Source organism: Pelophylax lessonae (assembly GCF_965119305.1).
Source record: "Pelophylax lessonae genome assembly, chromosome: 2".
Lineage (NCBI taxonomy): Eukaryota > Metazoa > Chordata > Amphibia > Anura > Ranidae > Pelophylax > Pelophylax lessonae.
This window is the reverse complement of record NC_138769.1, coordinates 665,850,275-665,877,651: the sequence shown is the minus strand read 5'-3', so window position 1 is coordinate 665,877,651 and position 27,377 is coordinate 665,850,275. Positions and strand designations below refer to the sequence as shown.

Here is a 27,377-nt window from a genome sequence, read left to right as displayed (position 1 = left end):
ACTGCTCTATATTGAAATCTGGTTGGTTGCTGTTGAACTCCATCATTCTTGCTCTTTGGACAGAATAAACCTGTGGTTGCCTTTACATTTCACAAAAGAATGTGGTCTACAAAGCTGAAGGTCACTGAGAAAGATGTTTTATGTTTTATGCACAGCACCTTCATTTCCCTTGATCTGCACATAAAGACACCAGCCATTAAAACATAATCAATTTGCGCAGCATTGTCATTTTTTTAGTGCTCGACAGGTAATGCATCATTTACCATGAACACAACATTTTTTATTGGTTTCAGCTCACATCACCTTTTCACAAGGTGAGATTCTCCGCAGGCTTCCTCTAAATGTTAATAGATGTGTGGATTAATGAAGCAATGTGTTTCCTGGAACAACAACTGTGAAATCAATGCATGTAATCAGGAAGATCTTCCTAAAGGAATAACACTTTAACTCATTATATTAATGTATATATAAACCTTAAGCCTCACTCACACGTTATTTTAGTGCCAGCTGCATCAAGAACCCAGCAGATACATGTAGTTGGATTTTCAGCCAGTTGGGGACGGTGGCAGCTACTTTGTACAAAATACAGACTAGCTGATGAAAATGATGAAGAAGACCACTTACAGTATCTCACAAAAGTGAGTATACCCCTCACATTTTTGTAAATATTTTATTATACCTTTTCATGTGACAAGAAATATGAAGAAATGACACTTTGCTACAATGTAAAGTAGCGAGCGTACAGCTTGTATAACAGTGTAAATTTGCTGTCCCCTCAAAATAACTCAACACACACCCATTCATGTCTAAATGGCTGGCAACAAAAGTGAGTACACTCCTAAATGAAAACGTCCAAATTGGGCCTAATAAGCCACAACCGCCCAACCCCCCCCCCCCCCCCATGTTACAAGGTCTCAGATGTGAATGGGACGCAGGTGTGTTAAATTTAGTGTAATTGCTATCACTCTCTCATACTGGTCACTGGAAGTTCAGCATGGCACCTCATGGCTAAGAACTCTCTAAGGATCTGAAAAAAAGAATTGTTGCCCTACATAAAGATGGCCTAGGCTATAAGAAGATTGCCAAGACCCTGAAACTGAGCTGCAGCACGGTGGCCAAGACCATACAGCGGTTTAACAGGACAGGTTCCACTCAGAACAGGCCTCGCCATGGTCAACCAAAGAAGTTGAGTGCACATGCAGACTAAGGACATGGATTACTGGAACCATGTCCTGTGGTCTGATGAGTCCAAGATAAACTTATTTGGTTCAGATGGTGTCAAGCGTGTGTGGCGGCAACCAGGTGGGGAGTACAAAGACAAGTGTGTCTTGCCTACAGTCAAGCATGGTGGTGGGAGTATCATGATCTAGGGCTGCATGAGTGCTGCTGGCACTGGGGGGCTACAGTTCATTGAGGGAACCATGAATGCCAACATGTACTCTGACATACTGAAGCAGAGCATGATCCCCTCCCTTCAGAGACTGGGCCGCAGGACAGTATTCCAATGTAATGACCCCAAACACACGTCCAAGATGGCCACTGCCTTGCTAAAGAAGATGAGGGTAAAGGTGATGGACTGGCAAAGCATGTCTCCAGACCTAATCCCTATTGAGCATCTGTGGGGTATCCTCAAACAGAGGGTGGAAGAGCGCAAGGTCTCTAACATCCACCAGCTCCATGATGTCAGGACTCCAGTGGCAACCTGTGAAGCTCTGGGGAACTCCTTGACCAAGAGGGTTAAGGCAGTGCTGGAAAATAATGGTGGCCACACAAAATATTGACACTTTAGGCCCAATTTAGGCATTTTGACTTAGGGGTGTACTCACTTTTGCTGCCAAGGGTTTAGACATTAACGGCTGTGTATTTAGTTATTTTGAGGGGATAGAAAATTTACACTGTTATACAAGCTGTACACTCACTACTTTACATTGTAGCAAAGTGTCATTTCTTCAGTGTTGTCACATGAAAAGATACAATAAAATATTAACAAAAATGTGAGGGGTGTACTCACTTTTGTGAGATACTGTACATGTACTGTATATGATAAGCTCCTAAAGTGGTTGTAAAGGCTGAAGTTTTTTTACTTTCATGTATTCCACCCCCCTAATACTTACCTGAGCTTACCTCCCAATCTAGCGATGTGCACGAGAGACTCGGCTGTCCTAGTACTCCCTCTCCTCATTGGCTGAGACAGCAGCGGGCGCCCATTGGTTCCCACTGCTGTCAATCGCAGCCAGTGAGCCAATGAGGAGAGAGCGGGGTGGGGCCGAGCCGCAGCTCTATGTGTCTTATGGATGCATAGAGCAGCTGCTCGGGAGCGAGCATGAAGCGGTGCCTCGGGAAACATGCTTTCTCTGGGAGCACTGCTGGAAAGGGAGGGGGAGGAGCCAGGAGCAACGACGAGGGACCCGAAAAGAGGAGGATCTAGGCTGATCTTTACAAAACCACTGCACAAAGCAGGTAAATATAACATGTTTGTTATTAAAAAAAAAAAAAACAAGCTTATCACTTTAACTTCAGGTAACTTTTACAGCTTTTGCAGTATGGAGCTAAATGGCAGTGAGCATGCCACTGTATTAAACAAAAAGTCATAAATAAAAGTCTGACTGAATGTGAGAATTGGGACTGAACAGACAGAAGGGGAGGATAGAAGACTGATAAGTGTGAGGGAGTGCAAGGAAAATTATTGCTAGATGGAGAGATGGAGAGAGTTGTGTCTGAGTGACAATTGGGAGGAGAGATGTTTAAAGGGTGGGAGGAGCTAAGCCACAGACACCAGAGGAGAAGAAAGAATGACAGGTGGGAGGAGATAAGCAATGGGTATCAGAGAAGAGGAAAAAATGACATGTGGGAGGAGCTAAGCAATGGGTATCAGAGAAGAGGAAAGAATGACAGGTGGGAGGAGCTAAGCAATAGGTATCAGAAAAGGTGGGAGGAGCAAAATGACGAAAAACAGAGGAGTAGAAAGAATGACAGGTGGGAGGGGTATAAATTGCCACAAAATGACAAGTGGGGAAAAAATATTGTGAACAAGTGAAAGCCTTTAGGATACAAAAGAAGGGAGGGTGACTGGTGGCCAAAGGACAAAGAGACAGCAAACAGGAGGACACATTAGTGTCACCTTAAGTTAAAAGGACATTCCTTCGAGCACGGAGAGATGCACATTTTGGACAGGGAGGAAAACCGGATCTCCGTCTACACCATAGTAGAAGAACCATCCTTGAACTGGTGTGGGGGCCTTCAGCACCATCTGTCTGCTAAATATAATGCCGTTTTTAACATCTTTAGCACTGTGATTTGCCAACAATTCACAACTTCAGCCAAGTAAATTGATGAGTTACCACTCATTCAGACTTTCTGACACTAAGGATGGGATTATATACCTAGAAAATGGTGGCACCATAACTTTCACGCTTCCCATCATGTTCTTGAACAATCAACATCTACACATGGTGATTGGATCAAGGTGTCAGTGCTCCCTATAAATGACGGAATAGCTTCCTACCACTCATTAAACTGAAGAAGTGGCTTTGAGAAGCTATGGCACAATTTCAACATCACAAATCAAGTCCAGTTGATTGGGGCCAGCTACTATTAGCTATATCATGACCTGGAAAAATTAGAAGCTTTACTGACACTTTGAGGATTTTGAGGATGAGTTGCTTCACAGTGCCTGCAGCTACAAAGTCAATTTAGGGCTCATTTACCGCTTGTTAAGTATATCTAAAAACTTGAATGTCCAAAGCTTGCTCTGTAAGGAGAAAGACACTAACTACAGCTTCTGACTGGCAACTTGTTGAAAACCTGCTCAGATGGCAATTGGTTGTTTAACCAAATCCAGAGGAAAGGTACTGTACGTCTGCTACAAAGGTTCCCAGTTAGTATCAGCAGAACAGTTATTATTGTTAGGTGTGTGGAGTTGCCCTTTAATTGGTTTTACAGTCTGCTGGTGGTGTTTGCAGAACTCTTTATGCTACAGTTTTCCTGCTATCATAATAGCATATAGCATATGATATTATGGCTCTAAGGAACTGCCCTGATGCCCCTGTGTATACAGAAGTCTGCATTCCAATCTTTGTAAATTAGAAAAAATCTCTCTGTGCTCTTTTCCCCATCTTGTCCTATGTTGGGTAGTTAGAATACAGTGACTTAAATATTTTTTACTGAAGCTAAAAATACATATGTTGGGCAGAATGACATCAAGACATCTGAATCTGCTGTGGAGATGCTGTTTTTGTCGTTCTGCCTCTTACAGAGGACTATTGGCTCGAAGTAAACTTATCATGACTTTGTACAAGACAAACTGAGGATATGATGGAAAGAATGCATAAGCGGAGATTGCCTTTAGTAAAATGGCATGTCAAAGTGATGCAATGGTGCAGACAGCTGATGTCATATGCAGATCTCCACTTTTCCTGTAAATGTTAAGATTGGCACTGCCCCCCACTGTTTGCCAGAGAAGCTACCATTACAGTTAAATTAGACCTTACACCATTTACTGCATTTTTGACCATTTCCTTCTTTTCTTTTCATAAGAACCCCACCTGGAAGATTTATCATAATAAGGACAGAAACAAATCCAAGAAGGTATAATTAATTAATAAAATTATTTATGCATTTAAAATCCAAGAAAGAGATGTACTAGGAGAATTGCTCAAAGGCACCGCATCCCAACTGTAATATACAAGAGAGAGGAGGTAAAGAAGCCTCCATGGGTAGGAGAGCTAGGGATTTTTAAGGTGCCAAATAACTCAGGTCATAACATTGTCTAAAAGAATATACATTTTATTCATCAAAGATTTAAAATACATTAACAGACCACAATATTTGAAAAAAGAGAAAAATGCCTGTGTAAATTTTCTTTCCAAAAATGAATCACATAGATTATTAGCGATATAATGGCAAATTTTCCCATTTGCTACTTTGCATTTGCTACTTTGCAATTCTATCGCTAATAATGTGATTCATTTTTGGAAAAAAATCTATACAGGCATTTTTCTCTTTTTTTAAATATTGTGGTCTATTTATGTATTTTTAATCTTTGATGAATAAAATGTATATTCTTTTAGACAATGTTATAACCTGAGTTATTTGGCACCTTAAAATTCCCTAGCTCTCCTACCCATGGAGGCTTCTTTCCCCCTCTCTTGTAAATGTATGCATTTGTTTCGCAGAAAAAACATTGATAAACACCAACAAGAGTACAACAGTATCTATCGTGTAGGGGTCAGGCGTGTAAAATGCAAAAGGTGCAGGGGTCAGGAGTGCAAAAAACACAGACTAGTGTACAGAGTACAACCAAAAGTTACCCCCTCCTCCTAGTACAAATCCCACCCAGATTTCCCCCCACAGTCAAAAATCCCCACCTAGTATAGATTTCTCTAGCCCTAAACCAACCTCAACATAGACCACCCTCCCAGCCCTTCTCACTACAGACCTTGCAGTACAAACCACCCCACAGCAATCCCAGCCCCTTCTCAGTGCAGACCCCTCCCTCCCCACCAGTACACACGATCCTTTAGTAGAGATCTCCCCCCACCAATACAAATCCCTCTCCAGTGCAGATCCCACTCCAGTACAGGCCCCCTCCCTCATCACCAGTATAAACCCCACTTCCAATACAGACTTTCTCCCCACCAGTAATTAGCCATAAAATAGACCCCTCTTCCAGTACAGATCTCCTCCATTCCCACCAGTACAGACCTCTCTTCAAATACAGAACTCCTCCTCCCTACCAGTACAGACCCCCCTCCAGTATGGATCTCCTTCCTTCCCACTAATACAGACCCCTTTCCTTCCCACCAGTAGATAGCCCCCCTCCAGTACAGACATCCTCCCCACCAGTACATAGCCCCCCTCCATTACAGAGGCTCCCTCCCTCCCCACCAGTTTTCCACAGATCCTTTGCTTTTTAAATTGAGAGATGCTCGGCAGGAGGCTACAGTCTGAGTAGAAAAGCCTGTTCTCTGCCAGCATGCTGTAGGAAAGGACCACCTCTCTGTGTGGAAGCTGTGCTCTCTCTGCAGATGTCCAACACAATTCCTACTGTGTTAGAGCTAGAGCTGTCCCCTGACAGCATGTGATATAGAAGGACTTTTGCTCTCTGGTGAAGCAGTGGTTTCTTTGCAGAGGTCCAATATACCCCCTGCTGAGTCAGAACTTTAGCTCTACAGTCAGCAAAGCTCATGCTCCCCACTGATTGAAGAGCTCTAGCTGTGACACAGCAAAGGATGGTTCTATGGTGTGAGCTACTGTTAAATGCCCATCAGGGGAAGCCTTGCTGTGTGGGAACCATTATTAAGCTTTTTTGAAAATTTTCTTCATCTGATTAAGCGTGGAAGTCTGAAAGTTTAAGTATAATGTTTTGGAGTCAGTAGAGGGTGTTTCAGACTGCTACAGAGATGCCAATGCTTTCACAAAAAGAGCAAGGGTCCTTCTCTATAGCTTGCTGGCAGAGGTCAGGATTTTCTACTCAGGCTGTGACTGTTTTCTAAACACATCAAACAGTAGACTTGCACACCTTACGTTTCGATGAAGTTGGAATGTATTTAACTAATTTAAATGAAATCTTTGGTTGGGCTTGAAGTCTATGATTGGCTGATGACTACCTACCCAGAATGTTGGCTGTGCGCTGCAGAATTCCTGAGACGTCTTCTGAATCTTCATTAGCTGGGAGACCCGCATATGGACATTTCAGTGAAGCATTATGCAGATTCTTCTCGGCATCCGGGCAGCTTAAAAAGAAAGAGTAACACGTCAGAAGAGGATGAGATACGAGCCCACCGTCTCCTAGTGCCTAACCTCCTGAATGCCTTTTCTCTCATTAAATTGTTAGCAAATCCCTAATTAGCACATAGAGCTCAGGCAAATCATTTCACACATGGAGCTGCTGTATATCACCAGGAGAATTATCAGCTTGTATCACTAGTGCTAATTTACTGCATCATTAGGAGGCTGAATATTGAAAAGTGAAGAGACATGTTTGAGTAACAGCTTTGCCCCAGGAAGCAGAAAATGAGAATTTTTCGGTATATTGTATACGTTATAACTGTTTACTCAGAGCTGTATAGAGAATCTGGCACTTTGTAGTTGATGTAAGGATTCCCTTATTCACAAATGACTATATAGTAGTATATGAATGTAGTAATTTTTAAGCAAATATAAAAGTCACAAATTAATTCAGCTCTGTATTTATTAAATTATTGGTAAAACTGAAAATGTTTGTTTTTTGGTTTCGGATAGAGAAGAGAAAGCTTAACAACTTCAATACTTTTACCCCCTTCCTGCCCAGGCCAATTTTCGGCTTTCAGTGCTGTCACACTTTCAATGTCAATTGCGTGGTCCTACAACGTTGTATTGAAATGAAATTTTCATCATTTTTTAAAGACAGACAGAGCTTTCCTTAGGTGGTATTCAGTCACCACTGGGTTTTTTATTTTAAAACGAACAAAGACTTAAATAAGTAATTTTTCTCCTTCACTGATGTGCGCTGATGAGTCTGGACTGATGGGCACTGATTAGACGGCACTGAAGGGCACTGATGAGGAGGCTGTAATATGCAGCACTGATGGGCACTGATAGGCAGCACTAATGAGCACTGATAGGTGGCACTGATGAGCACTGATAGGTGACACTGATGGGCACTGAAAGGTGGCACTGATGGGCACTGATAGGCTACACTTATGGGCATTGATAGGTGGCACTGATGGGCGGCACTGATTAGCAGGCACTGAAAGGCAGCACTGATGGTCACTGATTGGCATCACTATTGATCACTGATTGGCATCACTAATGGTCACTGATTGGCATCACTAATGGTCGCTGACTGGCATCACTGATGGGTACTGACTGTCATCATTGCTGGACTCTTTTGGGGCTACAATGATAATAAGGGCAGTAATGATCAGTGCTCTGATTATCTGTACAGGTCTCCCCTGTGAGAGAATGCCGCTGATCGGCTCTCCTCTCCTCACATGCTGTCAGTGTGAGAAAAGGAATGTCAATAACTGGCATTTTCTTGTTTAAATGTGATCAGCTGTGATTTGACACAGCTGATCACATAAGTAAAGAGCCATGTCATTAGCTCTTTACCGAGGTCAGGGATGGGCTGCATCGCATACTAGTTTATTATGAAATACTTACCTTAGAACAAAGATGTCTCAGTGGCGCCCGCACACCGCTGAGATGGCTGACATCTTCCCTGGTGTTTCTTCTGGGTTTGCGGGATCCGGCGTTGTGAATGGGCGGAGCCGCGATGACTTCACTCCCGCGCATGTGCGCTGGAGCTGCCTTTTGCAGCTCGGGCTCTGAAGGTGCCGGCACGGTAATCTGGACCTTCAGAGCGCATGCGCCAATGAAGTCATCGGCTGCATGCACTCGGAATATCTCCTAAACTGTGCATGTTTAGGAGATATTCGCAGTACTTTACCTACAGGTAAGCCTTGTTAATTGCTTACCTGTTGGTACAATTAAAGAAGAAGACTTTACTTCCTCTTTACGTGAGTGCACACATGGAGTCTACGCTAGGTGCACAGCGGGATCCCATTCTATTATTGGGAATGAGACAGGAAAGATGCGTGGGACAGGTGAAGAGGGCATCAGCTCTGTGTGTCCTGAATGCACAAGTGACAGTAGTGGTGTACATTGATATAGGGCTTAAGAAACTTAACTAAAGTTTAGTTATATGTTCAAGTGTACATGGTGTACAGACATCTTTGAGTCAGAGGTCCACCTTAAGGTTGAGTTATCCCTGAAAGCAACCTACGCCCTGCCCCAAAGCATTAAGGAGCGTGGCACAAGTAAATATACCCCATGTGCAGGGCAGTGACCCATTCTAGGTACCCAGCGTAGCCCAGAAGAGCCCACCCCAGGGTAGGCCTCTCATGTAAACCACACTGGGTGCCCAACGAGGAGGAGAACATGGAGGAAGTAAAACCCACCAACCCTACGAGTTTTTATTAGGAAAGCAGAGAGACTGGCAGGAACACCAGAGATTTCACATAAAGGAAGCAATACAAAGAGAACAGGAGACTTTCTCATACAAGTACATGGTACCTCAGGCACATATCAGGAATATGAAAACATGGGTTTACATATTCTTTAAGGGTTATTTTTTGCAGTTTGTCCCGATAGGAGGATTTTCTTACACTTCTTGTTATGGAGATGCAAAGAAAAATAGCAAAACATCTATTTAAAGTGAATAGAATTCTCATTTTAAAGAACCCCCCATAGGAACAGGTCTCCCAACTGGACAGCTTTCCCTCATTTTATGTTCCTGTGACAATTCTAAAATTTTGGATTGGTCACCAGGACAACAAATAGAGGGGGTGGATTTCCCCAGTAGGGACACAGACAGCAATTAAAAGCTGACATAGGTTCCAATCCTCTATCCAAAACTAAGAGTAAAAAAAAAAGTACCTGAATTTGATATACTATCAATATGTCCTCTGTACAGTAGAGCTCAGAGTGGGGGGGGGGGGGGGGAGAAGCAACAAAAAAGTCAGTAGGTTGTGCTGTGCAGCAAGAAGCATGCTGATAGGAGGATATAACACATTACAGAGAAATACCCAAATCAGACTGATGATTTCCTCTTTACTGTCCAGTCGGATTGACAAGATGTGATTCATAGCAGAGCTGTGTAAATCTCAGGACTGGAAGTCTCCTGGGAGATAATGCATTGAGGTAAAAAGGTTTTGAATTTAGAATATCTTTAAATGAATGTCATCTGTGTGTTTTTCCTGTTTGCCTGGAGTTCCGCCTAAAGGTAGCTGTGGTTTTGTTCATATATTCAGTTGAAATTCTGAACAAGTTTACCCTTCAAATCCAGAACATTTACTATATATTTGGGGCCCTGGTCTGCAACAAATGTCTGCTAGAAGATAATTATACTTTTCACTGTGTACTGAAGACATACCTGTACTGTTCAGAGATGAAACAACTCAATTCCCATGATGCTTTGGAACCTATATTTTATTCCACAGCAGCCAGCAATAGTATTAAATAATGTAATTCCCTCCAGTTTTATTACATAGCGAGTCTCTTCCTGCTCCAGCGGATTTTGGCAGATTTACTCAACTCTGAAAGGGAACTTATATGATTTAGGTATCTGACTATCAGCCTTCTGTCAATCAAAGCCCCTGAAAGGAAGGGACTCCTAACAGCCTTTCTTTTTACAAGATACTCACTAATTTGTATGCTAGTCGAATAGGAAAATCCCATGATGTGTAATTTAAAGAGTTCTGTGTTATTAAGTAAGGAGATTTTTACTTTTTCAGTAAGATGACTTAAGGCCCGTACACACGTAGCGATTGTCGGCCGTAAATATTCGGCCAACGTCCGATCGGCCGATTGTAGGCTTGTTAGTATGATGCTTCCGACAACCGACTGCGACTTTTTGGCCGAACAGAATCTGGTGTGCAGGCTTTAAAATGTTTGTTGGCCACCAGAATGGCCGATTGTTCGCCAGTCAGTACAGAATTCGGCCGACAAACAGTAGATGAGCAAGACTGGGCATGCTCAGAGAAGAAAAAACACACGGAAAGTTAACCATCACATGACATCACTTCTGCAGTTGGCTGTTGTTGGCCGACAAAATTCGTGTGCAGTCTTTAGCACTTTTCAACCAACAGGACAGCCCTGGACAAAAGACGGCCGATCGTTCGGCCGACAATCGCTACGTGTGTACTGGGCTATAAAACCATAGGCATGCACACAGGGTGTGCCAGATGTGCCTGGGCACACCCTAATCATCTCATTCACAATAGCATTATTGCTCTTGTATGTCGATGGGGAGATGGAAAAGATCTCCCACTGAGCAACTCTGCTTATAAGAGAAGTGTGGACGCAATTCTCTCTCATTCTGAATCTGCAGGCAAGAGAGATCATTTGCTGAAGGGGCAGAGGGCCGCAAGGAAGACTGTGTGTGTGTGTGTATATGTATATATATATATATATATGTATATATATATTGTAGCACTACTCCCAAATGAGCTGCTGAGTGTGGTTTCCTCTGGGTTACTGGCCGCTAGCAACAACAGTAACTTTAAGCATGTTTTTCAAGTGTGAGCACCTCAGACAAGAACCAGTCCAGTTTCTTTGTTTTTTTTTGGGGTTTATTTGAGAACTTGGATGGGAGAAGGGAGAAGTGGGATACTCCAACAACTGAACTATACATAATTAGGCAGGGATACTGAAAAATGCTGCTTCATTGGTGCTTCACTGACGCTGGTTAACGCTGACTAATGCTGGCCTCGGCTAGGCCAGTTACTAGAACTTCACCTCTGACTGTGGAAAAGTCCCTTTGAGCTCCCCAAAGCACTCCTTCCTGAGGTAGCTGACTTTAGAGCAAACTGTATTGCTGAACACTTCAGGGCCCTTCCTGGTGCCCCCTTTACTCCCCAATCTTCAGGGCTTTACTACTTGGCACCCACTTTACTGTGCACTCCTGGTTAGCTGGCTCCTGGATCCCCTTTGACCTCTCTGGAGTGGTCCCCTCTCTTAGGCAGACCCCTGGGCAGATCTTGAGTACTCACGATACTGTTTTTCCTGAAGATCTCTGCCCAGCAGCTCCGCTCGGTCTCAGCAACTCTGGATCCCTTGCAGCCCAGCTCAACCTCCGGTCCCTATGCCAAATGCCTGGACCGCCTTCTCCCTTTTACAGAAGGAGAGACAGCGGTCACCTCCTCCTGGGACTGATGCTCCCGCCAAAAGACGCTCTGTCACATGCTCCACACAGATTTATTTCCAATCCCAGGGTTCACTGCAGCAAACCCCGCCCACTGGGACAGTCATAAACCCTGGTGTGCTATTGGCTAGGCTTCCTCCACTGTCCAACACGATCCCTCATTGGATACAGTGGGGAGACTCCCCAGACTCAAAAGGCCACACCTGGAGACATGTGACAGGACAGCTAACAGATCCAGCCCCCCAGAAAAGCAGACAGGGCCAATATATGCTTTTTCCTAGCACCTACTTAGGAGGGATGCTATATATATATATATATATATATATATATATATACACACATATACACACATGGAAGTATGTGTGTTTCAGTTTTGGTGTGCACACCCCTAATGCAATAGGCATTGTGTATTTTAATAAATCACGGTCTTGATATACTGCACTAGTGGAGGCTTTATTTTATTCCCCCACATGTGTGGAGTTCCGGTTAATGATGAATGAATGGTGACTCAGAAGGCATATTCTTCCATTGGACCATACTGCTTTAAACGTTTCCTGCTCATTCACAAGAGTTAATGAGCATGGGGGTCTGGTGAGTTTACATTTCACATTATCCCTAGCACTTGGTGGTGGAAACAGAGGTGATCCCTTTATGCTTCACTATTATTTGGATCCCAGGTGCATTTTACATCATCTTTCCTGCATTGTTTGGCTGAAAGGACTATGGGACTTTTTAGTGATTTTCTCTAATTTTAAAATAATTTTTCACTAGTGTTTCAATTTTTCATGCCAGGATTATGACAATTCAATATTGCTTGCGCTACTAATATTTGTTACTTTTATTTTGGACCAATATTATCATCTATTCTGTACATGTTTTTAAGTAGCAGCATACACTTTATCTTTGGTCAGTTAGCGTATGTAGCTGACACCTCCTAAGCGCAGTGATCTCTTCATAAGCACTGGGCGGTACTGTGGGATTTGATATATGCTTAAAACGTGTGTTAAGGTCTCAAGAACACTGAGAGTTTAGCCTCTTAGCATGACATGCAGGCATTTTCAAGTGGAAGGAACAGGTAGCCTGTAAAACTCTATAAGAGTACCGCTCGGCGCACCAGCCTTGTCCAGTCTTAGCTGCTTTCAGCCACTCACAGACTTTTACAGGCTGCCTGTGTTTTCTACCCACAGGAAAATGTCGGGATCTTATGCGTTGGATCAAAGACCCCATGAGGCCTAAAAGAAAGAGGGTGCCAATTGCAACTGCATTCAGGTGTTCCCATTAACCCAAATTAAATTGTTTTGTGCCTAAGCCAACACCAGCAGGATCCAGCAGTGCACTACTCTCTCTGTGTCACCATCCACCCCACCAGCAAGACAGTATCTCTGCGCGCATTCCACCGCCCAAGCCTCGTGAACTGGAAGTGACATCTGGCTTCCTGGTGATGCTGTGGGCAGAAAAACGTGTTGAGGTGGGGACACAGTACATCAGACATCACTTCCAGTTCACGAGGCTTGGACCGTGCAAAGCACACCGAGCCGCCATCTTGTTGGTTGGAAGGACGGTAACACAGACAGAGTAGCACACTGCTGGATCCTGCTGGTGCCAGCATAGGCACAAATAAATGTGAGTGGACATCTATACATTTTTAGTGAACATATAATATACAATAAAAGCAGGTTTCACTATGATCTTGCCGTTTTGGTTTACTTCTTTATTTAGGTACAGCGTCGCACGACCCAGCAATTGTCCGTTAAATTAACGCAGTCCCGAATCGCAAAAAATGGCCTGGTCATTAACCTGTTGCCGACCACCGGCCACCTTTTCACTGCAGCAGGGTGGCTCTCATGCGCATACCGATGTAGATCTACATCGGTCGCGCGCGGGCAGCTAGGGGGCTGCGCGCTCCCGACCCCACTCATCAGAGGGGAAGCTGATGCAGCGGGCAGGCGGCTTCGATTGCCGCCTGACACCCGCGATCGTTCCCCGCTGAGAGAGAAGAACGGACAGCTATTGTAAACACAGCTGACCGTTCTTCTCCCTGGAATGATCATAGAGCCCCTGTGATCCTTCTATATAGGATCACAGGTCTTTATGGTCATTTCCCAAGCCCAACCCTCACATTTAGAATCACTCCCCTAGGCTCACATTTAACCCCTTGATCACCCACAATGTTAACCTCTTCCCTGCCAGTATCATTATTGCAGTAACAGTGCATATTTTTAGCACTGATTACTGTAGTAATGTCACTGGTCCCCCCGAAAGTGTCAAAAGTGTCAGTTAGGGGTCCGATCTGTTCGCCGCAATGTCGCAGTCCTGCTAAAAATCGTAGATCGCCGCCATTACTAGTAAAAAAAAAAAACAATAAAAATGACATAAATATTTCCCGTAGTTAGTAGACGCAATAACTTTTGTGCAAACCAATCAAAATACGCTTATTGCGGATTTTTTTACCAAAAATATGTAGCAGAAAACAAAATGGCCTAAAATGTTAAAAAAATTTAAAATTTTTTGCTTTGAGAATATTATATAGCAAAATGTGAAAAATATATATATTTTTTTTCAGAATTGTCACCTTTTTTTTTGTTTATAGTGCAAATACCACCAAAAGAAAGCTCTATTTGTGGGGAAAAAAAGACATAAATTTTATTTGGGTACAGTGTGGCACGACCGCGCAATTGTCCATTAAAGTAACGCAGTGCTGAATTGCAAAATATGGCCTGGTCATTCAGGTAGAAAATCTTCCGGTCCAGAAGTGGTTAAGGGGGCAAATCCTTCCGGTCCAGAAGTGGTTAATTTATCCCATAGGCACGCTTTATTATTAGATTACTTGTAGGTAAAAATAAAAATAGAGATTTTACTACCACTGTAAAAGGTAGCAAGGAACCTGAAGTGTGCTCCAGCGTCACATCAGAATCCTCTGGTAGACTTCAGTAATTTCTCAATAAAAGCTGTTCTACTGAGCAGATAGGATTCACCTCCTGCGAGAATCTGAATGGGAATAAAGCCCCGTACACACGTACCGATCGTCGGCCGACAGAACGTCCTACAAATGTTCGCGGCTGGTGTGTTTGTTGTTTGTCTGTTGAAAAGTGCTCTAAACTTGCCCAGGACATTTGTCTTCCGACAGAAAATGACGTCACTACGTTCCACGCACGTTCGCCGCTACAAAAGAGGAAGTGAGTGTTTGGCCGTGACCCTTCTGGGCATCTCGCGCTGATTTCGGTAGCATTTGTTTGGTTGACGACATTTCGCTATTTTCCGAGACATCGTTCGAGAATTTATTATGGCGACCGTGAATTCGTCCGTTGCTGTCGTTAGTGTTGGAGTTTTGGCTCTGAGACGACGTACGAGCAATAGGAAGAAGAAGCGGACCTCCTGGACGAAAAATTGGTTGCTTAACCGTGATCAATTTTCTCATATGTCCTTGCTGAGGGAGCTCCAGGAAAATAATCCTGATGACTTCAGGAATTATTTGAGGATGACGGATCCCATCTTTTACCGTCTTCTTGCCCTGGTGTCCCCCTATATTCTGAAGCAGGATACTTGTATGCGGCTTGCAATTACTCCTGAGCAAAGGTTAATTGCGACGTTGAGGTATCTTGCAACAGGGAGAAGCCTGCAGGATCTGAAGTTCACCACAGGCATCTCCCCCCAAGCACTTGGAGTCATCATCCCTGAGACCTGCTCTGCCATCATCAAGGTCTTGCAGAAGGACTATATCAAGGTATGTTTGATTTTTTACATTACATTACATGTATTACTAGTTTCACCCGAATTATGATGTTTTTGGATGTACAGCAATTGACACAGGCCATTATTTGTAAACTACCCTCTGTCCGCATGCACATAGTAGTAAAGATGTAGATTATCTTTAACCATTTGTAAAATTACCCACTAACCACCCCACCATTCTCTCCTATGTGTCCCTAAACGCATTGCCTGTTAACAGTATGTCGAATTTATCTAATTTTATTGCTTTCCCTCAAACAATTATTCCTTGGCCAATGTTTTAGTACCTAGTTAATGATTTATCTAAAATACATCAGTCCATCCATTCCCACCTATGATTCTGTATGTTTATGTAATGATGTTAAAACCTTCACTGACCACAAGCCCTTATTGATGTATAAATGCCCAGTTTTACTTACCCATCCCCCACCCACATGCTAAATCTCAAAGTCAGCATATACCAAAGCTCAAGTTCAGAGGTCTTCAAACTATGGCCCACCAGTTGTTCACGAACTTCAATTTCCATCATGCCTAGTCATGTCTGTGAATGTCAGAGAATTACAAGGCCTCATGGGATGTGTAGTTCTGCAACAGCTGGATGGCCGTAGTTTGTAAATCTCAGCTCTAGCTGGTGAGTATAATGGGCCATACACACTAGAAGATTGTCAGAACAATTTATCCTTCCGATTTACCAAAACCAAATAATATGAGGTCCAACAAACACTTTCAAATCCTATGCAATCTGGTAGGCCCTTGCACTACATAGAAAAGGTATATCTGCACGAAAAAGTCTTCAGAGAATCTTCTAGTGTGTATGGCCCTTTACAATATAAGAACAATAGGAGGTTGAAAATAAATGTATGTAGATGTTACATCCCCATATCCAAACCTTTGCCTTCCTGTTGTATATTTTTTTAGCAAGTTGCATAAGCATTTAACAGACAACTGTGTGTGTAATTAATAATGTGATGTGCTCAAGCACTAATTTTATTTTTTGTATTTTTTCCCCACAGTTTCCTTCAAACGCAGAGCAATGGCTGGAGATTTCTGATCAATTTCTGGAGAAGTGGAATTTTCCCAATTGTGGGGGTGCTATTGATGGGAAGCACGTCCGCATTGTCCCCCCTCCGAATTCCGGCACATTTTATTATAATTATAAAGGTTTTTTTAGTATAGTCATGCTAGCCATAGTTAATGCAAACTATGAGTTTATTTTTTTGGATATTGGCAAAAATGGCCGCAATTCGGATGGGGGAGTTATTGATCAGACGGAGTTCGCTCGTCGTCTAAAGAACGGCACTCTGAACCTGCCATCCAGGGAGCAAACTGTTGAGGGTATGAGCTTTGTGTTTATCGCAGATGAGGCTTTTGCGCTTGGGGAGCATCTCATGAAGCCCTACCCTCAGAGGAACCTCACCCCAGACCAAAGGATTTACAACTACCGGTTGTCCAGAGCTCGCAGAGTTGTGGAGAATGCTTTCGGGATAATGGCCAACCGGTTCCGGATATTCCTGACGTCCATAAACCTGGCACTGTACAAAGTGGATAATGTGGTCTTGTGTTGCTGCATTTTGCACAACTTCCTACGCAGGAATGCACAAAATTATGTATTGCAGCAACTGGATACTGACCCTGCTATGCCAGGTACAAGTGGAGAGGCCCAACCTTCTAACCAAGTGGAGTCCATGCCGTCAATGGAAGTTGGACGGTCAGCATTGGCATCACACAGGGCCCGTCAGATCCGCCAGGAATATCTGGACTATTTCGTGGGGAGAGGAGCTGTGTCCTGGCAGCAATCACTGTCACAAACACATTAATCTTGTTAAAGATTGGACACACAAGATAAATGTCAGAGATATATTATTTTTCAACACATTAAACAAAAATTGCAATGATTCTGTATTGTGGATTATAATCATTTGGGCACATATGCCAAACACAATTATTTGGGTTAATCATGTGTTATATATGTGTGACTTTGGAAGGGTTAATACATTCATCAGTGTGTTTCTTGACTGTAGTCTCTCACCAGCTGATCCAAAGTGATGATGGCCATGTGTTATTTTTTAGCCAGTGGTGTAAATACAAGGGCCTTCTGCACCCCACAAAATGTACACAAACCCTGTCACATTGAGAACTAGGTCACACCCAAGGTTCATCTAATGTCACCTTACATTGGTGTTCATTGTCCAGAAGTTGCCCATACTATATATTTCAGATAATACATTAGGGTATTAACAAAGTACCTACATCTGTTATGTTGTGTTCATTTATGACATCCTTCTCACTGCCCACCAATGTTAGGATATGTCAGTGTTATGTGAAACTTGATCATTGTTCATCTCAAAGTGTTGTATATATATAGGTAATGGAAAGTGAACTAGAGCAACGAACAAGCAATACACTATAGATTACACTGATCTCCCTACACTGATTGCTACTGGCAATATCAATGCCATATTGAATCCTAGGACTGCTAGTACCTTGAGTGTTGAGTCACACTTATGCGATGCGGGAAGTCTGCGACTTTGCAGCCTTCCAGCATTGCATAAGGGTGACCCGCCACTTACTTTTTCCACAGGATTGTATTCCACAAGTGTTAAGCACTGTGCGATCCAATCCAGATACATCAGAAATAAAGGGTCATGTGCGACTTGTATGCGTGTTCAGTGCGAATGTAGCCATACAAAGTGTATGTCTCAATTCACACTGCACATCTGATGGCATGTAATATCGTAGCGCACTGCTCCTTTATTACATGCGATCAGATGTTCATGCGAAAATCAGCTATACAGTTTGTATGGCTCAATTTGCACTGCACTCGCACAAAAGTCGCACATGATGCATTTATTCAGCCGCATCAGGATAGGATCGCACAGTCGTTCAAACTTGTGTGATCCAATCCTGTGTGAAATGTCAGATCGCACTGTGATATGCGTTAAAACTGGGGGTATCTTTAACATTTCATTGACACCTCCAGCAACTTGCATATGGCAGTGTCCAAAATGCTTTCATTAACATGTAAATATGTGAATAGGACAGCCATCATACATTTAGTGCTTCTTTACACAGCTTTAGACCTCGACCCCCCAACGAAAGTCTAATAAAGAATTGAACACACATTGTTGAATGTAAAAATGTTTTAGTATCAAACATTCACAGGGTTAGGGTTAGGGTTAGGGTTAGGGTTAGGGTTAGGGTGTTGGAAAGTGCTTTTCCCAAACTTGGGTACACTCTTTAACATCTGAGTGTCATAAAACTGGCATAAAATATTATATAAAAATGGGAACATCCCAATACAAACAGTAAAAAATTTTTAAATAATTTTTTTTAAAATTTGGCAAGCATGTCCACAAAATCACGCATCTTTCCTTGCAATGCCGTTGCAGTCTCTTTTATTTGCTCGAGGTCTGAGCAGCATTGAAGAGCCTCACGGGTCAATTTGGCCAATGTGCAAGTATGTAATACATGATCTGGAAAATAAAATACAACGGAGTCAATGTGAATCACCTACATGAGGTCATAATATAGAAACATTTGGTGTGCAGGTAATCTTTAAATTCCTCTCGAGTTAATACCTACCCTGTTCTTATGCTCTTTTGCCCTAGGCTCTTCATCTTCCTCCTGACCTCCTCCAATGCTGTTGCTGATGATTCTGCCGGTCTCCTGAGCTTACTATATATTCATTAGGGGTGTGAACGCATGATGACGTCATTGTGAGGGCATGGTTGTAATGTATATATATTAAGATGCAGAGACCAGAGACGGGCAGAATGCACGGCAACAGCATTGGAGGAGGACAGGAGGAAGAAGAAGAGCCTAGGGCAAAAGAGCAGACAACATAAGAGCAGAAGATTGGACAGCAGAAGAGTGGAGAGGAGAAGATCCAAAGAGCAGAGTGGAGAAGACCGGATGAAGATCTTTAAGAACATTTCATAAACGTCTCCTGTCGTTATTCACATACACTTCCATTTATGTGGTTAATGTGTAGGGGTACTATGTACCCCATACCCATTCACATAGTGATTGGGGTCTGGGATCTGGGGGCCACCCTTTGTTAAAGGTTGCTTCCAAAGTCCTAGGAACCCCCTGGCCGCATGACCCCCAAAACCACCAGACAGGGTTGTGGGGATGAGGCTCTTGTCCTCCTCTACATGGGAGTAAGGTGCTTTTGGGTGTGCGGTGCAGAGGCCCCCTGGCCCAAAGCAACAAAACACCCCCATGTTGAGGGCATGTGTCCTGCTGTGGTCCAGGGGGTGTTTGGTCCGCTTGCTCGTTCTCTTTCCTGGCCTGACAAGCTGCATGCTTGTATAAGGGTCTGGTAGGGGTTTTGGGGGTAACCCACGCTGTCTTTTTGTTGTGGGCATACCCTCAAACTCAATACCACACACAAAAGGCCTGGTTGTGAACTTGGGGGGACACCCACGGTGGGTTGTTCAATTTTTTGGTGTAGTTCCCCCTCAAAAATCTTCACAACGCAAGTGGCCCCGCAAGTCAGAGCATCCTGATCCGACTTACGGTGCGACTTCCATTCAAATAAAGAGGCTCCCATAGGGAACTAGTGTTGTAAATTGGAGGCTAAAAATAACACTGATAAAAATCATTCTGCAAAAACCTACGTGGGCACACAATTGGCTCTTGGACACTTGGTCCTGGTTCCTCCACAGTTTCGGAACTGGCTTCCATGCTGCTTGGCAAGTTGCCAGGAGATCGGGGTTCTGACCTGGCTGGGGATGCCACATCCTGGCATGATGCAACATCTGCAATGTAAATTTGTAAGGGAATACAAGAATATAAGGTTAAACAATCATTGCAAATACACATATTTCTATGATCCCACTACACAAAAATCTGTGACTACCAACCTTCTTGTTGCTCTGGTGTCTGGTCACTTGTTGGCTCCACCAGAATCACCTCAGGCATAATGTCTTCATCTACATAATACAAAACATTGGCCATATCATAAAAGTCACAAGAGGTACATTTGTTAGGACATGGTGCCCTGCTTGATAGCTCTTTTAGTAACAAATATGAAGACATGTACATGGTTATCTACGAAAAATATGGTACATTAATGTTTGACAGTGCATAGGAACCAATTACCTTTAGTGGAATCTGTGCCACCTTCTGTGCCCATGTCCTCATCTTGTTCGGCAACTGCCGATGGAGCTGCCAGACCTCTCCTCCTCCTTTCCCATAGTTTGGCACGGAGTTTACGTTTTTCTCCTATTTAAAGGTTTGAATAATAATCTGTGATTAATAGGAATGTTTGCTGAGAAGATTCGTGCAGGAAAGAACGTTCGTTGCAACACAATACATATATTTTTAACTATGGCTTCCTGACTTTTAATGTCATATACTAAAACATCAACAATAGATCGATCAAATCACGACATGACAACTAAAATTAGTAATCTAACTTTTTACATAGACATTATAATCTAGACATGTTAATACAACATACACCAAATTATAAAAAACATATTGCATGATTAAAAAAATAAAGAAAAAATAAAACTTACTTTTTTTCAAAATCCGATGGATTTGGGAAAGCTGATCCTGCTCACGGTGTTTGAGGTCAGACCACCGTTTCCGAATCTGATCTTTCGATCGCTCGACACCGAATTTTTTGACCAAACAGGCCACCACCTTGTCCATGATGCCATCTTTCCTGGCATTGGGCCGATCGTAATTTGCCAACTTTCCATCGTAATCCATTTTTTCTAAAATGGAGACCATCTCCACCATTTCTGGCTTTGACATGGGTGTAGCCCTTGATTTTCGGGTGGCCCAATCACTTCGGCCCCCACTTGATGAACTCTGAGATCTTTCAGACATTCTTCTTGATTAAAAGATTGTTCCTCTGCTTCAGGTGTGAGTGTCGCATGTAGGCCTGATCTTCAGCACGTACACACCCCTGCACAAGCCCGCCACTGGAGGAGGAGTTGACGCCTGCGCTGTATTTAAAGGACGCCAGATCGTTCGGCCGACGATTCGCTAGCGGACATATCGAGAGTTGGAGCACGATCGAGCGGCGAATCACGACTTTTCCCCACAAACAAAGGTACGACTCTTTTAATAGAAAGTGTGTGTTTTGGGCCCTATACAGCTTTTATTAGGAATATCTTTATTATGTGCCAAAATACATGCTATTTTAATATGTTTTGTGTTGTTTTGTGTCTTGCAGGCATATACTGTCCTGCAATATGGTGGACAATTTCACCACCCACAACTTTCTCATCAGTTTCATTGATGAATTCAGGCAACTGCCCTGTTTGTGGCAAGTCAAGTCCGCAGATTATAAAAATAGAAAACTCAGAAAACAGGCCATGGAACATTTGGTGGCCTTCTACAAGCCCGTCTGTCCTGGGGCAAATTTTGATTATATCCGCAAAAAAATAAACAGTATTCGCACTGCCTACAGGCGGGAGTTAAAAAAAATAGAAGATTCCACCCAGTCTGGAGCAGGTGCACGGAATGTATATGTACCACGGCTGTGGTACTATGATAACATGCGATTCCTGGCAGACACCATGGAATCCAGGCCGTCAATTTCTACGCTGCCTTCGACTTCGGCAGAGGGCTCAGTGTCTGTAGATCCAAGCCAGGATGAGGATTTCCTGGAGGAGAGTTTTACTCAGGTATGGCATTTCACAATATATTGTCTGCTAAAATGTAATCATGTAACAAAATTATAAGCTAAACCATAATTGACCCTTTATGTAAACGGGCATAGCAAGGGGTTGGCATGACAGGCAACCGCCAGGGGCGCAGGCCAAGGGGGGTGGGTCACAAAAACATTGGCATTGTTTTATTGTTTATTTTAACAATCCACTCAGCCTGCACACCCCAGAACCCCCAGTTTGCAGGCGGATTCATGCAGGTGTAAAACATTGAGAGCAGCTTCATGCAGGTGTAAAACATTGAGAGCAGCTGAGCCAAAAGACCAGGAGACTGAGACTGCCTCTCACTGCATCCCCAGCACACCTCTGGTCTTACAAACACTGCTGCATCCCCAGCACACCTCTGGTCCTAACAAACACTGCTGTAGCCTCAGCATTCCTCTGGCTCAACCTTTTTTAAAACAAAACTAACAGCTCCTGCAAATGATCCATCCATCCTTGCTTCCATGTCTCTGGTCTCTCACTGTGGGTCAGCAAGGCAGGTGGCTCCCTTATTCATGTTTCCCTGCACTGCTTCACCCTCAATGCCCTACATCAAGCCCTCTGCAAGTTCAGGCCCCTCTCTCTCTGCAACCCCCTCCTCTCTCTCTCACACCCCCTCTTTCTCTCCCTCTCTCTATCTCTCAACCCTCTCTTTCTTTTTCACACCTGAGACAATGATTGCCCACTAGAGAGCTCTACACTGGGCAAACAAGGGGCAAATTAGAAACTTTTAATGCCCTTTAATTTTTTTTTGGGGGGGTGGGTTACAGTTTTACATTGATCTTGGGGGGGGGGGGTTGTTGCCAAATACAGCTCCTCAACAAGGGCACTGGAGACCCTAGATACGCCACTGTATGTAAAGTCTGCTATTTGTTCACAATAATATAACAAACATGCATTTTTATATACACTATAACATTCTAATCAATTGTTCATTTCATCAACAGGGAAGTGTCACTGAGGAGGAGCCAGGTTGCAGCCAGGAGCCTGGGGAGCCTGTGGAGCCTGAGGAGCCTGTGGAACTATTTCCACCACCACCTCCTCCTGCCAAACGGAGGCAAAAGAGGAAGCACGTGGATGACATCACCGACGAGTTTATCCAGGAGGCCACCATAGCCCTACGTCGGAAACCGGAGGCCAATGAGTCCTTCGGCAACATGACGGCAAAAATTTTAGATAAGGTGGACCTCAGGCAGTGTCAGTATGCCAGAAAAATCATCCTCGATGTGCTGCAAAAGGCTGAAAACGGCATACTTAATGAGCACAGCCATGCATGCCAGGAGCACCCGTGCCCTCCACCTCCACCTCCACCTCCACAACACCCACCACCTCGCCAATTGCCACATGGCCAGTGGCAATATGGCCAGCAGGATCCAAACCTGCCCTCATGGCAACCTGATTTCAGTTACCAGCAACTTTAATTTTTGTAACCCCCTATTATTTATTTTACCCCTGTTTGCCAGTTTCTAGTTTAATTTTGTCCAAATGGACCTTTTTTATGTTTAGTTTATTATACGGAAAGTATTGATGTTTGCTTTGGTTTTTTTTTGCTGAGATCCAAAAAATAAAGAAAATGAAAATAAAAAATGGCCTATCTGAATTTGTTAACATGTTTAATATTGTGCATAACCTGAAAAATATGTTTTAGACATTAATTCATACAAGAATAAAGGGTCATATCAATAGTTAGATCTTTGGTGTGAAAATACAAAAATAATGGTGAAGAGTTCAAATTATTTAATTATAAAATTTGATAGAACAGATAGAATAGACAAACATTATCTTCATCATAACAGAACACATGCCTTTTTATTAGAAAAGTATGGCATTATGAGCAGCATCTTCCTTCTTCTCACATTTATCAAGATGAGCATGTGCTCCGCATTTCACCTATTTCTTGGACTTCCGCGAGCCGAAAGTTCTTTCTGAATAAAATGTTGAGTTTACTAGAGAAAATTCTTCCGGGAACTCATTTGGTTTGATCATGCGTGTTGGGATTTGTAGCTGTGTGTCGGCCAAATTGTGTACTGACAGGCGAACAATCGTCCGTTCTGGTGTCGGCATACAAAAATTTTCATGTTTGCAAGAAAGACTTTTGTCCGCGGATTGTGCGCAGACATCTGTCGGAGGCACCATACTAACACGCGTACAATCGGCAGATCCTTCGTCCACCGACGTTTGTATGCCGACGATCGGTACGTGTGTACGGGCCTTAAGTCCCGGCAGACATGGGAGTAAGTCACAGATGTGCAAGTCACAAGCAAGTCTCAAGTCTTAACCTTCAAGTCTCAAGCAAGTCCCAAGTTACTGTGGCGAAAAGCAAACAAGTCAAGTCGAGTCCCTGCTAGAAGTCAAGCAAGTCAAGTCAAGTCATTTATTTTGGTCAAGTCACAAATCAAGTCAAAATACTGATCTACCCCAATTTTCCCCTTTTAAGAGTCGGTCCACACTAGCGCGACTTGTCAGGCGACTTGTCAGCCTGACAAGTCGCGCTCCCTCGCGGTACATTGACCCGTTCTAATAGGAGCGACACAAGTCGCTCCGACTTAGAAAAAGGGTCCTGTACTACTTCGGGGAGACCTCGGAGCGACTTGCATAGACTTCCATTATGTGAAGTCCCTGCAAGTCGCTCCGAAGTCGTGATGCATGGTAATGCACAAGTCGCCCCCGAAGTAGTAAGGAGTCGTGTTGCCTTAGGGTGAACCGACTCTAAATCAGTTAAAAGTCAGTGGTCAGGAAAGGTTTTGTTTTATTTTCAACATTAACAAAACTGCTTAGTGTTTTTTTCTTGGCATATTAAAGAAACACTTTGAATGCCCAAACAGCTCTAAATCCTTCGTCCGGTAGGGTTTCAACACCACAGTGACTAAAAACATGTTAAGTATTTCCATTGTTAAACAGCCAGTGTCCTAAAAATCAGAACACACTAAGGTGCTTTAAGTGACTGTGGTGTCAGAAACATAACAGGCACTTTCATTTTGCTTTAGCACATCTTGAGAAAATGCAAATATTTAATAACTTAAAAAAGTAAAGTCATTTCGAGTCATATGTCTCAAGTCAAAGTCAAGTCGAGTCTTTGATTAATTTTAGTCAAACAAGTCTCAAGTCCTCAAACTGGTGACTTAAGTTTGACTTAAGTCAAGTCATGTGACTCAAGTCCCCCACCTCTGAGTCCCGGTTCACACTACCGCGACTTGTTAGGCGACTGGTCAGCCTGACAAGTCGCGGTCCATTCTGTGCTACGGGAACTGTTCTAATAGGAGCGACTCAAGTCACTCCGACTTAGAAAATAGTTCCTGTACTACTTCGGGGCGACATCGGAGCGACTTGCATTGACTTCCATTATGTGAAGTCCGCGCAAGTCGCACCGAAGTCGCGGTGCACGTGACTTCACAGGTTGCCCCCGAAGTCGGATCGCCATAGTGTGAACCGGCACTTAGAGTATTATTATAGGAGAATTTGTTTTGTTGTACACCGAAATTATGCAGAACACAATTCCTCTTTAAATCATGTCTATTGGGAAGTTTGTCTTTGAGTTGTTTCCAATGCATTACCCTAACCTGAACATCTCCATTAATCCAGCTCTGTACACACTTGAAAAAGTTGGACAACACTTGAGTAATGAACAGTAATTCAAGTAAGTGAATGCATAATTCAAAACTGAAGTGCTTTAGGAGGTCAGACAAATATTGTATCAATTCCTTTTCTACTCTCAGCGAATGCACGGGAAATTAATGTTTTTACCCTTCTCTGATCTTTTATTTTCCGATTCATCTCACTAAATTAATCTTCGCCTGCAAAAGGTTTGTCAATTTATTTCCAGTGGGGTTTAACTCAGCCTGCTCCTTTCCACATAAAAAGATTACGGCTCTATGCAGTAAGTAGACTGCGCAGACTTAACTTAATTTGGTAGGTCACTGAGTGGACAAATCAATAAGAGTTTCCAATTCATGAGGAGTTAATGACATTTACAAACAAATAGTATATATGTGTTTAACCCTTTGAGCACACAGCATGTGCACATTTTGTAGGAGGGAAGGAAAAGAGGAGGAAAATAACAGAATTCATGATGTGATCTGAGCCAGTGGCTTAGGAGCCCCATGTGGTTCTCAGTTACCTTTAATGTAGATCGCAGCAATTTCTCAGAATCTTGCTGAATCCGCTTCCACTGAACATATCTTATAGCCAGGATAAAAAAACAGCAATGTATTCAGTTCTCTAAGCCAGTGTTTCTCAACCTTTTATCAGTCAAGGCACCCTTTTAATCAGTTGCTGACCGCCCACCGCAGATATAATGCGGCAGGGCGGCTCGGCTGCACAAAATCACATATATCTATGTGATTTCGTGCACTCGGTCTTGCCAGGGAACATTGGAGCAGTGGCGGCCGGTGTAATGAGGGTGCAGGGGCGCTGCCCCCCCCCATCTATGCGTCCAGCCCCCTAATCTGCATGCAGGGGCGCTGGACACATGGAGCTTAATGGTTTTTTTTTTTTTTAATCACCTGATTAGAGCCAGAGGCTCTAATAGGGTGATGCAAAGGGTGGAGCCGGGGCACATAGCAGTGCGCCCCGAGCCCTCCCATTGTGTGACAATAGCGAATGAAAATTCGCTATTGTCACACCGATCCTCCTCCTGGCCAATCAGGAAGCGTGTCCGATACGCGCTTCCTGATTGGCCGCAAGGCAAACCCCATGCCATTGGCCGAGGAGGAGGCGGGAGCGGGAGGACTCAGAGACACGCCGCTGGGACACTGATGAGAAGCCGCTGCATTGGAGTGTGTTTCCCAACATTGGGAAATAAGGTGTTTCTTAGGGCTGTGAGAGAAGGACGGTCAGCTGTTATAAACAACAGTCCTTTTCCCTGGGATGATCACAGAGCTCATGTGATCCTGATATATAGGACTGCAGTTCTCTATGGTCATATCAGAAGCCACGCCCCCCTACAGATAGAATCACTCCCCTAGGGTCACATTTAACCCCTTGATCATCCATAATGGTAACCCCTTCCCTCCCAGTGTCATTATTACAGTAGCAGTGCATATTTGTAGCACTGATTACTATAGTAATGTCACTGGTACCCCCAAAAGTGTCAAAAATGTCAGTTAGGGGTCCGATCTGTCTGCCGCAATGTCGCAGTCCCGCAAAAAATCGCAGATCGCTGCCATTACTAATAAAAAAAAAAAACAATAAAAATGACATAAATCTTTCCCATAGTTAGTAGACGCGATAACTTTTGCGCAAACCAATCAAAATATGCTTATTGCGATTTTTTTTATCAAAAATTTGTAGCAGAAAACAAA

The 27,377-nt window shown here is 43.4% G+C and overlaps 1 protein-coding gene across 1 annotated transcript in view; it reads right to left on the bottom strand.

Moving 5' to 3' along the window:
• Window positions 1-27,377, bottom strand: part of GUCY1A2 (guanylate cyclase 1 soluble subunit alpha 2) — a 376,801-nt gene that overhangs the window by 239,301 nt on the left and 110,123 nt on the right. Inside the window, exon 3 of the mRNA XM_082245350.1 lies at window positions 6,613-6,734. Within this exon, the coding sequence (XP_082101476.1) occupies window positions 6,613-6,734 (122 nt within the window). The remainder of the gene's footprint in view (window positions 1-6,612; window positions 6,735-27,377) is intronic.